Source organism: Cherax quadricarinatus, chromosome 18 (genome assembly GCF_038502225.1).
Source record: "Cherax quadricarinatus isolate ZL_2023a chromosome 18, ASM3850222v1, whole genome shotgun sequence".
Classification (NCBI taxonomy): domain Eukaryota; kingdom Metazoa; phylum Arthropoda; class Malacostraca; order Decapoda; family Parastacidae; genus Cherax; species Cherax quadricarinatus.
In genome coordinates this window covers 40,692,926-40,709,199 of record NC_091309.1, presented here as the reverse complement: position 1 = coordinate 40,709,199, position 16,274 = coordinate 40,692,926, and the positions used below count along the sequence as shown (strand labels likewise).

Genomic DNA, 16,274 nt, shown 5'->3' with positions numbered 1-16,274 from the left:
AGCTTGCTCGTAACTCGGATTTTGGCTCACAACTCGAGGTAAAAAATCGACCGAGCGATGGCTTGTAACTCAGAAAACTCACAAGTCGGGGCACTCATAAATCAAGGTACCACTGTATAATTAATACACAAATAACCACACATAAAAGAGAGAAAAGCTTATAACAATATTTTGGTCCATCTTGGAGCATTTACAAGTCACAATGACAGAAGAGAGTGAGTGAGCCAGTATATTTTGGCAAGGAGGACAGGGATGGGAGGAAGAAAAAGAAGTAGTGGTGGTGGTAATGTTGGTGGAAGTAGTAGTAGTAGGAAAAATAGCTTTTGCCACAAGAGATAAAAAAGGGGAGCAAAGAGGGGCAATAGCAATAATAGTAGTAAAAAAGGCAGAAGGTAAAAGCAGAAATAGTAGTAAAGGAGTGGTAGTCGTAGTAGTAGTAGTAGTAGTAGTAAAAGTGGGGTAAAACTATGGACAAGAAAAAGGAGCACTGCATGAGAGCTCTAGACCCACAAGGGGTAGAACCAAAAATATGGGGGGGGGGGAGAAATTGAAGGACAGAACATCCTAGGCAGAAGAAAGGAAAACAAAGAAACATGGAAAAAAGGAAGGAGAAGAGGTAGGGAGAGAAAAAGGATAATGTCAAGTCATGGGTGTTCTGAGGTTTGGAGCATTTGACAGTGTAGGGTGAAAGGAAAGCCTCTACAGAGACAACACCAGGACTAAGATTCATACAAGGAAAGTTGTGCATAAAGGATGCTTTAACAAGACAACAAAGGTGAAAGCTAGAAGTAGGATAGACAGTCTGGGCAGAGGACCAATCGTTAAGGTGACTGGTCACTAACATGACAAAAAAAAGACTGGTAATGACAAGCCTAACACTTTTCTGTGCTCTTTAAGTTTATCAGAGAGCTACCAGTTTCTCCAAAGTATTACAGAGGACAAGAGGAACATGAAATAGAGTAGACACCAGGGGCATCAACTGCAGGGGAAGAGGTAAAACTAGATTACTGCAAAGGGTGTTAGTTTGGTGAAAAGTATGAAGATTGAGACACTTATGCAGCATATGGGAATCTTTATTCAGGAAACGTTTCGCCACACAGTGACTTCATCAGTCCAATACAAAGAGGAAGGCGTAAAGAGAGGAGGAGTATGAGGTAATCAGTCCCTCAGCCTGGAGTCGATGTGTTCAGTCCATCAATCTTGTAGAATGTACAGCATAGGGCTGTAGACGTGGCTTATATACTGTAGTGAGGTGAGGTGAAGCAGGCGGAGGCGGGGTCATAGTGGTACCATCCACTAGTCGAAGTAGGTCTTCGTCCAAAGGTTGAACAAGTGTTGAAGAATTCTTTGTAACAAGAATTCTTCAACACTTGTTCAACCTTTGGACGAAGACCTACTTCGACTAGTGGATGGTACCACTATGACCCCGCCTCTGCCTGCTTCACCTCACCCCACTACAGTATATAAGCCACGTCTACGGCCCTATGCTGTACATTCTACAAGATTGATGGACTGAACACATCGACTCCAGGCTGAGGGACTGATTACCTCATACTCCTCCTCTCCTTACGCCTTCCTCTTTGTATTGGACTGATGAAGCCACTGTGTGGCGAAACGTTTCCTGAATAAAGATTCCCATATGCTGCATAAGTGTCTCAATCTTCAACTTGTCGGTTTTTCAAACCATTCATCACACACACTTGGTGAAAAGTATGTTTGACGTCTAAGGAACAGAGAGAGCTGTGGAGACTAAAAAGACTGAAATCATAGGTAAGGCAGAGAACAGGATATTTCGCAGGAATAGAGTTTGAGAGAGAAGAAAATCTGTTTAGTACGCAAGAAGACAGAGTTTATGGTACTATTTCTGCTTCAAAATTCTACCTTTTCTATTACTATTACTACCACTCCTATTGCCCCCCTTTTCTCCCCTTTATATCTCTTGTGGCAAAAACTACTCCCCCTACTACTACTACTTCCACCAACATTACCACCACCACTACTTCTCTTTCTCCCATCCCTGTCCTCCTCACCAAAATACACTGGCTCACTCGCTCTGTTCTGTGTCAATGGTCCAAGATGGACCAAAACATTGTTATAAGCTTTTCTCTATCTCTCCTATGTGTGGGTTATTTGTGCATTCTTCCAGTCACATTATTGTACCTTTTTGTTATTTACTGTATAATTAACTTACGCAAATCTGGAGACCTGATTGTAATACTCGTTGCTTGTGTGTATATAAGTACTGTGAGTTACTTTAACCCTTTGACTGTCGAAGGGCCCAATCCTGAAGTGTCTCCTGGTGTCGCAAAATATTCGAAAAAAAAAAAATTATTTTTTCTTATGAAAATGTTAAGATTATTTTTCTGATTGTTTTAGTCCCAAAAAAAAAAATTTTCCCATCAGTACTTACCGAGATATAGAGGCATGAAGTTTGCAGAAAATGAGCCGCGTATGGCAACAGCGGCGACTGCCGCTCACCTGGTAAACTTTAGTTTACTTGTATTTGAAGGTTTGTTGTTCTTTTCACTATTTTATTTTTTCACATAACTTATGTGGCCTGTGAGACCAAAGTAAGGTGCAATGTACATATATACACTTGTTGTATACAACACAATAAGCACACAAACATAATTATCAATATATTGTTTACAAAACTTGTTTACAAAAACAAACAATACAAAAAATTGTTTATTACTATTGTTCTATAATATATATACCAATATACAGTCACTGAATATATTCCTAGAAGTTCTGCAGCTTGTGGAACTCTGTGAAACATGGTGTCATACACAGTGGTGTTTTACACTCTTACACATAAAACATGGTGTCATACACAGTGGTGTTTTACACTCTTACACATAAAACATGGTGTCATACACAGTGGTGTTTTACACTCTCACACATAAAACATGGTGTCATACACAGTGGTGTTTTACACTCTCACACATAAAACATGGTGTAATACACAATGGTGTTTTACACTCCTCACACATAAAACATGGTGTCATACACAGTGGTGTTTTACACTCTCACACATAAAACATGGTGTCATACACAGTGGTGTTTTACACTCTCACACATAAAATCAGTGTGTGTGCATTTTTGTTGAATTTTTTTTATGTGCAAAGACAAAACACCTCGTCTGAGCAGCTTTCTTCAAAGTATTAGCAGGCAGTTGTGTTATGTAGTTATCCTAGGTAAATGGTCGTGTGTCATCATTCCTTCCTAATTTCCTTCATTCCTTTCCTACCTGGAGGCTACCTGGAGGGCATTCCACCTCTCTTCCTACATTCCTTCATCTGTCCTTCATTACTTTTTTCCTTCCTTTCATCTAGTCCTTCCTTCATTCCTGCCTTCCCTTCTTGCTTCTGGTTTCTATAATATATATACACATATATAGTCACTAGATACTTTCATAAAACTCCTATTATCACCCTTCAGCAAGCTTGTCTTGTGTGCGAGTGTGTGGCTTATAATTGTTTTGAGTCAGGAGTCGGCAGCTGTCAAAATGACATATTGTCTCATTAGTCACTCCCCCTACCGCCTGTCAAAACAATGGGGTCGGATGCTGCTTCCCCCTCCATTCTATCTAATTATCTTTCTCCCTCATTCTATCTCTTTCAATCTGTCTCTCTTTCTCTCTCTCTGTCTATCTCTGTCTCACAGGTACACATAAATACAACTATACATAGTGTAAATTACCTAGGATAACCCAAAAAATCCAGACAAAGTGCTATACTCTGCTTGAAGATGTGAGTAAACGTGATGATGACACAGTCTTGTGGCTCTCTCTGAGACAGAGCTAGACGGATAGACAGGGAGTTTGGCAGACAGACAAATAGACAGACAGACAAATGTTAGTTCGTCGTCATCTTCTCCTCCTCCTCCTCCTCCTCCTCCTTCTCCTTCTCCTCCTCCTCCTTCTTCTCCTTCTCCTCCTGGCTCTTGACAGATGGACAGCTGCCCCCCTCCCTCCACCCTTGTTTATGCTCATCAAAGGTCAGCTCTTATCAGATGTTATCTCCCCTTATCTTGTCACTGTCATGGGGTGAACTGTTTTCATGCCTCAAGGGAACATATTATTACATATTATTATTATTAGGTATTAGGTATTATTATTATTCTTCTTCTTCTTCTTATTCTTCTTCTTCTTCTTCTTCTTCTTCTTCTTCTTCTTCTTCCTCCTCCTCCTTCCACCTTCCTCCTCCTCCCTCCCTCCTTCCTCCTCCTCCCTCCTTCTTCCTCCCTCCCTCCTTCCTCCTCCTCCCTCCCACCTCCTCCCTCCTTCCTCCTCCCCCCTTCTTCCTCCTCCCTCCTTCTTCCTCCTCCCTCCTTCCTCCTCCTCCCTCCTTCCTTCCTCTTCCTCCTTCCTTCCTCCTCCTCTTCTTCCTCCTCCTCTTCTTCCTCCTCCTCTTCTTCCTCCTCCTCTTCCTCCTCCTCCACCTCCTCCATTGCTTTTGGTCTCAAACTCCTCGAAATCATGAAATTGATCTTCATTGACACTTCCATCTGTGTTAGAGCATCACTTGGGAAGAGAAGAGTCCCAGATTTGCAGGGAAGTCACATATTTCTTACCGCTAGACATGCTGAAAAAGGACGACTGAAATGGTATTCCCACAATGCACCACTGGCTCCCCGATTTTTTTTATATGGTGCACACTGACCATGGAGACCCATTCTCTCACATGTGGGCCTACCAGCTTTCTCCTGCTTGATTTGAAGCCGCTAGAATTTATGCGTATAGATACGTCAAACACGGTATCTCCTATGACGTACATATACGACCGCGACAGTCAAAGGGTTAATGTATGCAGAGAGAAGGCAAGCATTAGCTGAGAGACCAGAGCAGGGAGTGATGAAGGGGCCAGTGTAATGGTAGTCCTTCAGCCAAGCTGCAGAATCATAGAGTCTCACAGAACAGAGGACGGAGGAGCCTGGGAGGCTCAGAAACACAGGGATGTAAATAATCAACAATGTTCTATCATGAAAAGAGACACAAATGGAGTATTATGCAATCCATTGCTGACAACATTTTACCCAGTCAGTGAGTTTTATCAAATCACAAACAGATTTGTTTATGAATTTATAAAGCCCATTGTCTGGGTAAAATGTTGTCAATAAATGATTGTACTACACTGCATTTGTATTTCTTTTTCCATCATGTCAATATTTCTCATCATTTATCTCCAGTGTACAGTTATGATTAGAGTACTCACTTGCACTTGACAATGACAGGATATGTTGTACCATCTGGGCGCACATATACCCCTCTCTCGCGTATAACCTCATTTGCGTAATCAATGCTAAAAAAAAAAAAAAAAAAAAAAAAAAAAAATCTGTAGTAAGAAGGTAAATGACTGCAACAACATGAGGAAAGTGGATATAAAAGCATTCAGTTAGGACACCTTTACTGAAGACATTTTAGTCCTTGGAGTTTGATCACTTCCAATACAAGTTATCAGGTTCCAAGGACCAAAACATCTTCAATAAATATGTTCTAATTCAATACAACAATGCTCATTTCCCTCAAATAAGATCTATACAGTATAATGCATCATACAGTTAAATCTTTCTTAACCCCCAATCCTGAGGTGTCTCCTGGTGTCGCAAAATTTCAAAAAAAAAAAAAAAAAAATCTTATGAAATGATAGAGAATCTTTTCCCGATTGTAATGACACCAAAAAAACGAAATTTGATGGAAAACTGATGGAATTATGGTCTCGTGAATTTAGCGACCTCGGAGATATTTACAAATTGGCGATTTCACCCACTTTGAGCCCTATTTTCGGCTAATTCCATTGTTCCAGTCGACCAAACTCATAGCTATTTCTTTAGAACTCCGTTTTTTTCTATCGACTGAGTACAAGAAACTGCCCATTTACCAATTTCAACTACCCAATAACGTGATCAGAAATTTGCAATTTGGCCAATTTCACGAAAATTAAAAAATATGACAATTTCAAAATAAGGTCCAGAATGAACAATGTAGACATTTTTGACTCTAAAATAACATTTTCTTTGTTCTTCAGTCATGTCTCCAGGCCCCTCTGATATTACTCTTGCTTTCTATTTTGAATTTTTATTCGAACAAAAAATAGAAGATTTACTATTATGCAGACCACTGCAATACTGTAATAATTGTATAAATAACATCAACCCATTCATGACTGCATATTAGAATGGCTAGTTGGATATTTATTGGACAATGACATCATTTGTTTACTTTTGAACATTGGCAAAAATCAATCATTTCCCCTATTTTGAGCTCCATTTCCAGGTTCTTTTTATAGTAAAATCAATCAAAATCACCTCTATTTCTATATGTTTTCCATTCTATCAAATGAGACCAAGAAAACGAGAATACAACCATAAATACTATACGAAAATAGACCACAAAGTCAGCATTTTAATTAAAAAAAAACGGTCAGTTTTTTTTCTCATTATGCACTGCGTGCTCCAGGATTTTTTTTATATGGTGCACACTGACAACACAGACCCATTCTCTCACATGTGAGCCTACCAGCTTTCGCCTTCTTGATTTGAAGCCGCTAGAATTTATAAGTACAGTGGAACCTCAAAAATCAAACGTATCACATATCGAACGTTTCGAAAATAGGACAATTTTTTTGGACAAACTGTGTCCCTATTATCAAATGCGCCCCTATTTTTGGACCGCCGGATACGGGACCTGTCTGCCGGCCCGCTCTGTCCGTGTCCCAGCGCAGGCGCCATGAGCAGTCTAGCTTTGTTTATGCTTGAGTGAACACTAACCTGCGCTCTCATTCACACATTTTACGAATATTTCATTGTGTTTAGTGCTTGTGGGACTGTGAAATAAGCTGCCATGGGCCCAAAGAAACTTGCTAGTGGTACCCCTGTGGTAAAGAAAGTGAGAAACACCATAGATATGAAGAAGGAGATAATACAGAAGTATGAGAGTGGTGTGAGACTTGTTGAGCTTGCCAGGATGTATGGGAAAAACAAGTCGACCATCGGTTCTATCCTGGCAAAGAAAGAACAAATCAAGGAAGCTGATGTTGCAAAAGGTGTTAATATGCTAACCAAAAAAAGACCACAAATAGTTGAAGAGGTTGAGAAGTTGTTGCTGGTGTGGATCAAGGATAAAGAGATTGCAGGTGATAGTGTTTCAGAGACGATTATTTGCGAAAAGGCAAGGAAGTTGCATGCCGATCTGGTACGGAAAACTCCTGGAACCAGTGCTGATAGTGAATTTAAGGCCAGCAGAGGCTGGTTTGACAGATTTAAGAAGCGTAGTGGCATACACAATGTTGTAAGACATGGTGAGGCAGCCAGTTGAGACAAACGGGTGGCTGAGAAGTTTGTACAGGAGGTTAAGGGGTACATAGACAGTGAAGAATTCAAACCTGAACAAGTGTTTAATTTTGACGAAACAGGCTTGTTTTGGAAGAAAATGCCAAAAAGGACCTTCATCACACAGGAGGAAAAGGCACTGCCAGGACACAAGCCTATGAAAGACAGGCTTACTCTTTTGTTCTGTGCAAATGCTAGTTGTGATTTTAAAGTGAAGCCTTTACTTGTGTATCATTCATAAAATCCCAGTGTGTTTAAGAAAAACAATGTCTTTAAGAACAAGTTATGTGTCTTGTGGAAAGCTAATCATAAGGCATGGGTCACAAGACAAATTTTCAAAGAGTGGGTCTATGAAGTGTTTGGCCCCAGTGTGAGAAAATACCTCCAGGAAAAGAAATTGCCACTCAAGTGCCTCCTGTTAATGGACAATGCTCCTGCTCATCCTCCAAACTTATTAGACCTCTTGTCTAAGGACTTCAGTTTTATAAAAGTGAAGTTCTTGCCTCCTAACACCACTCCTCTCCTCCAGCCCATGGACCAGCAGGTCATTTCTAACTTCAAAAAACTCTACACAAAAGCAGTGTTTGAAAAGTGCTTTGAAGTGACCACAGACACTAAGTTAACCCTAAGAAAGTTCTGGAGGAATCACTTCAACATCTACAACTCCATAGGCCTTATAGGTAAGGCTTGGGAGGGAGTGACTTCCAGGACTTTGAACTCTGCTTGCAGACAATTGTGGCCAGATTGTGTCCAAAAGAGGGATTTTGAAGGGTTTGAGGCTGACCCTGACCCTGACCCAGCTCACCCTCTGCCTGTTGTGGACTCTATGTTGACATTGGGGAACACCCTGGGGTTGGAGGCGAGTGGTGAGGATGTCGAAGAGTTGGTGGAGGACCACAGGGAAGAGCTAACCACTGAAGAGCTGCAAGAGCTTCATCTGGAGCAGAATCAGACCACAGCTGAGGAACTTGCTTCAGAGGAGGAGGAAGAGGGAGTGGATGAGGTGCCTTCTTCAAAGATTAACCCTTTCAGGGTCCGTCTCGTAGATCTACAGCTTTACGTTCAGGGTCTAAACCGTAGATCTATGCCAAAATTCTAGCGGCGTCAAATTTAGCACGAGAAGGCTGGTGGGCCTACATCTGAGAGAATGGGTCTGGGTGGTCAGTGTGCACACCATAGAAAAAATCTGGACACCCGCATGGCATTGTGGGAACGCCGGCAAAGTAGCTTTGTTCATAGTGCCTGGCGGCAAGGAAGCTCTCACTCCCCACTCACTCTCCGGGCGAATTCTGACTCTCCTCTTCACAACTTACAGTTCTAAGACTGATGGAAGTGGAGCTGAAGACGAATTCTATGGTTTTGAACCATATGGTACCATTGTGCCATATGGTACAATGGTGCCATGTCATACAATGGTATCATATGGTACAATATCATATGGTACAATGGTACCATATGGTACAATATACCATATAGTACATTGTACCATATAGTACATTGTACCATATGGTACATTATACCATATGGTACAGGGTACAGGGACACTAATGGAAATAAGTCTGTCTGACTTTTTTGGGTTATCCTAGGTTCACCAAACATATGCTGCTAAGTATGATATTCTATGTAACTTTATTTGTGTATAACTAAATAAACTTACTTATGATGCCACATGCACTTGAATAAGTTTATTCAGGTGTACAGAAATACAATTACGTAGATTATCATACATAGCAGCATACGTATAAAATCTTAGGATAACCCAAAAAAGTCAGGGTGACTTATTTCAATAGTTATCCCTGTATCTGTACCATATGGTGTCCTGTACTGTATGGTACCCTGTACCATATGGTACCCTGTGCCATATGGTACCCTGTGCCATATGGTACCCTGTACCATATGGTACCCTGTACCATATGGTACCCTGTACCATATGGTACCCTGTACCATATGGTACCCTGCACCATATGTTATCCTGTACTGCATGGTACCCTATACCACATAGTACAATGTACCATATGGTACCCTGTAACATATGATACCGTGTACCATTTGGTCAATAGGTGTTGGTGGCATGAGACACCAGCCAAGACTGAGTGAGTGGCCACGCAAGCTAGCTATTGACTCCGCAGTTTACCAGACAAAGTGCTTTGTCATCCAGCTCAAGGAACACGTCAAGTTCCTGTACACTTGTAAATATATAATAGAACATTACTAATATACAACATTTTTGCATATTTTTGTTGTAAACAACTATTGTAAACAAAATAATAATGAAAATATTAGTGTGTTTATTGTGTTGAATACAACAGTACCATATGGTACAATGAACCATATGGTACCATTGTACTGTATGGTACAATGTACCATATGGTACCATGGTTTGCGGCAGTGGCAGCGGCAGCAGCGGCATCCTACCAGCTCTTCTTCCTCAAAAAACATCGCTCATCAAAACTTGTGATGGCCTAAGTGAAAGTTCAACTACATGAACCCACGTAGACCACAAAATGACCCAAGAATACTAAGAATGTAACCCAAATCTTGACAAAAATAGAAGATCTAAGGAAGACAGCCCTGCTAACCCAAACACTGCCTCCGCTGCCAGACAACCACTTAACCCAAGCTCCGAGAAAACAAGCCTTCTCCACTGCTACACAGTATCTACTTCAGTGATACTATGAAAGGATATCGCAGAAGAAACAACATCAGTAATAAAAGAATAACAGCAAGGACCCTAGAACTCAACTTGTCTACCCAGCAGGACGCCGGTGTATCATCAACTCCCCTCACCGCCGCCACCCAGGGAACAACAACAACAACAAACATGGCTGACTCCCCCTCCAACTTCACTCCCTTCAAAGGATTCACCCATGATTACTCAGGTATGATTATTCCTGACAATATCAAGGACTACATCGTTGCTCTAGAAAACGAAATCAAAGATATCAAAGCAACACTCGAGCGACGAGAATCCAAGATAACCAACCTCAAGAACAAGATCCAAAACCTTGAAGAGAAGATTACATCGGGAAGTGTTGACACAGGAAATACTCTGAAAGCAGCTATAGCCAGTCACACCAAACAAATAACTACAATAAATATGAAGGTTGAAGAAGCAATCAAGGACGGGAATCAGAACATGCACACTCGACTAAATGAATACCTTGATTTCCAAGACGACAAAACTGAACAAGATAAGTTGTCTGATGCAGTTATAATAAACAGTCCACACATTCCAAGTGACATAACACAAGCTCAGTGCAAAGAAACTGCTGTCAGGATAATACAGGACCACGTACAAGTCATCGTGCAAAACAATGAAATCCAAGAAACACGTTTGTTAGGAAAACCAGAAAGTAAACACAGTATAATGATCAGACTTCATTCATACGATAAAAGAAAGGACCTAATTAAATCAGCAATTACAATGAAAAATGGAGTGTACATAAATGAGTGTCTAACAAGAAAACGTCAAAACCTTCTGTTCAGGCTGAGAAAACTTAAACAGGAAAACAAAATACATCAGTGTTTCACGCGAGATGGGAAAATACTAGTAAGGAAAACATCAACAGGACAACAATATACTATCTCAAACGAACCCGATTTCTCTACCTTCCTTAGAAAAGCAGACATTTCTGTAACAGATTAGATAAGTGCCCTTAATACATATATACGTGTGGTGCATATAGTGTACCTTACTATTATATTGTGCATTATTATTTTTATTATTCTTTTCATCACAAGCTAATGCTAACTACCTCCAATACTTTTTTACTTCTTTCTTACTGCTATTAATTGCTCATAATTTTATGTTACAAGTCAAATCTTACTCCAAATTAATATTATTCATTGTTCTTACCTGTCCATTTAATTTTGTTTACCACTACTTGTTTTTTTAGTCACTTTTTATTGTGTGTGCAATTAGTGTATATTCCAATTACTTTTTTGCAAGTACCAAAACTATCTTTTGCTAGCTAGTACCAACTATCTCATTTTTTTTTTTTTTACTTTTTATTGTGCAATAAACTGCTCAACCTATTTAATATTACAAATCAGATCTTACTCCTAAACCAATATTACTTCATAGTGACTATCTGTCCATTTAACTTGTTTACCATTACTTAATTGTAGTCTCTTATATATTGTTTTTTTCCTTTATTTTAGCTTTATATAACTACCTTAGCTCATATATTCACAATTGTTAAAATAATTAAGGTGCTATTCTCAGGTGCTAAAGTTAATAAGTTCACTATTTTGCCATTATACTCCAAAGCTCATTTATTTGCTTACCACTTTATTGTTCACCACAACTTATATTAGTCCCTTTTATATTATAATTTTATATTATAATTCTAACTTTAAAGAATTACCTTTAAAGTACTACCTACTATCATATTCCCAAGCTCCATTATTTGATCATCACTTTATTTGTTCACCACAAATTATTTTAGTCCCTTTTATATTGTCTCCTTTATTTTAGCTTTAAAAAACTACCCTAGCTCATTATTTTTACATTTGTTAAATAATTCAGGTGCTATTTTTTTTTTTTTAGCTTTAGAATATTTACTTTATTTTTTACTTAATTCTAACTATAGATTCACTACAAATCTTATGATTACAAGCATTGATCCTGATACCAACCTCTTATTTAATGACTTAAATGATTCAAACAGTTACTGTAATTACTACACAGCAGAACAATCAAAGGCACTTCTCAGAGCCAACAACAATGTAACTATCTTTAACTACAATATCAGATCTTTAAGCAAGCATTATGATGACCTCCTAGCATTACTAAATTCCTTGCATGCCAATATGTCCATCATTACACTAACTGAAACCTGGCTAAAGCCTGATACTACAGATGTCTATGCCATTCCTGGTTACACAGCCATACACAACTGTAGGCCAGACCAACAAGGGGGTGGCACTGCTATATGCTACTCAGACCAACTAGAATGTATCACTAATACTTGCACAAGGGATGAACATGGGGAATATATAATAGCTAAATTCAAATCCAAATACCTACAAAAACCTCTCACAGTGATAAACATCTACAGAGTTCCACAATCAAACATTAGCCAATTTAGTCAAAACCTAGGAAGTATGATAACTGATGCATGCATGAACAAAGATCACTTACTACTCTCAGGTGACTTCAATATAAATCTCCTGCAGGACCAGGACCCACACGTTACTGAATTCACAAACACAATGAGCAACTGCATGTTGCTACCAACAGTAACAAAACCTACAAGAGTTACAGAGACTAGTGTTTCCCTACTTGACCACATCTGGACCAACACCATATCCTCTTTAAAATCAGGCATAATTACAGATAATACCACAGACCACTACCCTACTTTCCTCATAACAACTCTTGGTAAAATACCCCAAGACACTACTAAAGCCACCTTCAGACTTCACAATGAGGCAGCCATTAATAACTTCACAACAGCAGTAACAAACACTGACTGGCACACTGAGCTAGAAATCTATACAGATATTGACGAATGTTTTAATAATTTTCTAAAAGAGACCCAATACCTTTATAACAAGCACTGCCCTAAAAAAACTAAACTGATGACAGCTAAGAGACTGAACAGTCCCTGGCTAACACCCAGCATTCTCAAATCCATAAATACAAAACACCGATATGAAAAACAGTACAGAATGGGTCACATAACCAGAGACCAAACAAAACGTTACTCGTCAATCCTAACCAGCCTGATAGAAGGGCAAAAAAATTGTATTATGAGAACAGATTATCCAACTTACGAGGTGATATAAAAAAGATCTGGAAGACCCTATCAGAAATTCTGGGAACAAAAAAGATATCACGACATAGCGAAATAAAATTAGCAAAATCAGATGAACCCCAACTCCCACTAACAGAAACAGCAAACAGACTCAATGATTTCTTCTCCAGTATAGGTCAAAACCTTGCCAATAAAATCCCAAGCTCAGATACCCCACCAAATGACTACCTCACTGGCAACTACCCGAACACACTGTTCCTAGCTCCGACTAACCCATACGAAGTCTCCCTTATTATCAACGCACTGAAAAACAAGGCAGGAGATTTAAATACCTTACCACCCTTTATATACAAAAAAGCGTCACAAGTACAGTGGACCCCCGGTTAACGAACTTTTTTCATTCCAGTAGTATGTTCAGGTGCCAGTACTGACCGAATCTTTTCCCATAAGGAATATTGTGAAGTAGATTAGTCCATTTCAGACCCCCAAACATACACGTAAAAACGCACTTACATAAATACACTTACATAATGGGTCGCATTTGGAGGTGATCGTTAAGCGGGGGTCCACTGTACTATCACCAATCATTGCAACACTCTTTAACAAATCCATTGAATCCTCCATCTTTCCTACAGTTCTCAAAATAGCAAGGGTCACCCCGATCCATAAAGGAGGAGACCAAACAGAGTTGAATAACTATAGGCCAATATCCAATTTACACCCTCTCTCAAAAATTTTCGAAAAATTAATTCATAAACGAATCTACTCCTACCTCATCTCCCAAAACATTCTTAACCCCTGCCAATTTGGATTCAGGCCTAATAAAAATACTAATGATGCTATTATACACATGCTAGAACATATATGCACTGCAATAGAGAAAAAAGAAGTCCCACTGGGAATCTTCATTGACTTACGTAAAGCTTTTGATACAGTTGACCATGACTTGCTCCACGTAAAATTGTCACACTATGGTATTAGAGGGCACTCCCTCAACTACCTCAAGTCTTACCTCAGCAACAGAAGCCAATATGTGTACGCAAATGGGGCAAGCTCTTCCGCACAACCAATTACAGTTGGTGTCCCACAGGGAAGTGTCCTTGGCCCTCTTCTCTTTCTCCTATACATAAATGACCTACCAAATGCTTCGCAATTACTCAAACCCACACTTTTTGCAGATGACACTACATACGTCTTCTCTCACCCGAGCCCAGTCACGCTAGCCAATACTGTAAACACCGAATTACAGAAAATATCTACCTGGATGAGGACTAACAAACTTACACTAAACATTGACAAAACCTACTTCATTTAGTTTGGTAACAGAGCTACAGATGTACCTCTTAACATAATGATAAACGGATCACCTATCACAAAGCTAACAGAGGGAAAATTCTTAGGAATCCACCTCGATAATAGACTCAAATTTCATACAAATGTACAACAAATTTCTAAGAAAATTTCCAAGACTGTAGGCATACTATCGAAGATATGGTACTATGTTCCACAGTCAGCCCTCCTGGCCCTTTATCACTCTCTTATTTACCCCTATCTCACCTATGGAATTTGTGCATGGGGCTCAACAACAATTAACCATCTCAGACCACTAATTACCCAACAAAAGGCTGCAGTTAGAATGATAACAAATTCTCACTACAGGCAACACACTCCACCAATATTCAAAACACTCAGCCTACTCACCATACAAAACATCCATACTTATTATTGCACCTATTACATACATAGAACACTTAATTCTGATATTAACCCTCCCCTCAAACATCTCCTTGCCAACCTCAACAGAACACATGACCATAACACAAGGCACAGATCACTCTTTGATGTTCCTCGTGTCCATCTCACGCTATGCAAAAACTCAATGCACATAAAAGGCCCTAAAATCTGGAATTCATTACCTGTAAATATAAAAGAAACACTACCTGTTTATAAATTCAAGTCTCTTCTCAAAGTTCACTTACTCACTCAAAACCAAATAAATACTGAATAACTGAACCTTATAAATTGTATATCCAAAATGTTACTCACAATTATATCACATAAATGTTAAACCTAGGACCCAATCTAACTTTGTTATTTTTTTAACCCTTTGACTGTTTCAGGCCCCTCTCTGAAACTGTCATTCTATGTCGCCAAATATTCAAAAAAAAAAATTATTTTTTCTTATGAAAATGTTAAGATTATTTTTCTGAGTGTTTTAGTCCAAAAAAAAAATTTTTTTGCCATCGGTACTTACCGAGATATAGAACCGTGAAGTTTGCAGAAAATGAGCCGCGTATGGCAATAGCGGTGACTGCCGCTCACCCGGTAAACTTTAGTTTACTTGTAATTGAAGTTTTTTTGTTTTTTTCACTATTTTATTTTTTCACATAACTTATGTGGCCTATGAGACCAAAGTAAGGTGCAATGTACATATATACACTCGTTGTATACAACACAATAAGCACACAAACATAATTATCAATATATTGTTTACAAAACTTGTTTACAAAAACAAACAAACAATCATCCTCCTCCTCCTTCTTCTCCTCCTCCTCCTCCTCCTCCTCCTCCTCCTTCTCCTCCTCCTTCTCCTCCTCCTTCTCCTTCTCCTCCTCCTCCTCCTCCTCCTCCTCCTCCTCCTCCTCCTCCTCCTCCTTCTCCTTTTCCTTCTCCTTCTCCTCCTTCTCCTCCTCCTTCTCCTTCTCCTCCTTCTCCTTCTCCTCCTTCTCCTCCTCCTCCTCCTTCTCCTCCTCCTTCTCCTCCTCCTTCTCCTCCTCCTTCTCCTCCTCCTTCTCCTCCTCCTTGTCTTGTGTGCGAGTGTGTGGCTTATAATTGTTTTGAGTCAGAAGTCGGCAGCTGTCAAAGTGACATATTGTCTCATTACTCACTCCCCCTCCCGCCTGTCAAAACAATGGGGTCGGATGCTGCTTCCCCTCCTCCATTCTATCTAATTATCTTTCTCCCTCATTCTATATCTTTCTATCTGTCTGCCTATCTCTGTCTCACAGGTACACATAAATACAAGTATACATAGTGTAAATTACCTAGGATAACCCAAGAAATCCAGACAAAGTGCTATACTCTGCTTGAAGATGTGAGTAAACGTGATGACACAGTCTTGTGGCTCTCTCTGAGACAGAGAGCTAGATGGACAGACAGGGAGCTTGACAGACAGACAAATAG

General features: G+C 39.6%; 1 protein-coding gene across 4 annotated transcripts in view; it reads right to left on the bottom strand.

Annotated features, from left to right (window-relative positions):
- LOC128689246 (peroxisomal N(1)-acetyl-spermine/spermidine oxidase-like) overlaps nt 1-16,274 on the bottom strand; it is a 504,316-nt gene that overhangs the window by 93,687 nt on the left and 394,355 nt on the right. For all 4 annotated transcript variants that reach the window (XM_070086437.1, XM_070086436.1, XM_070086438.1 and 1 more), the window contains exon 15: nt 5,217-5,303. In XM_070086437.1, the coding sequence (XP_069942538.1) occupies nt 5,217-5,303 (87 nt within the window). The remainder of the gene's footprint in view (nt 1-5,216; nt 5,304-16,274) is intronic.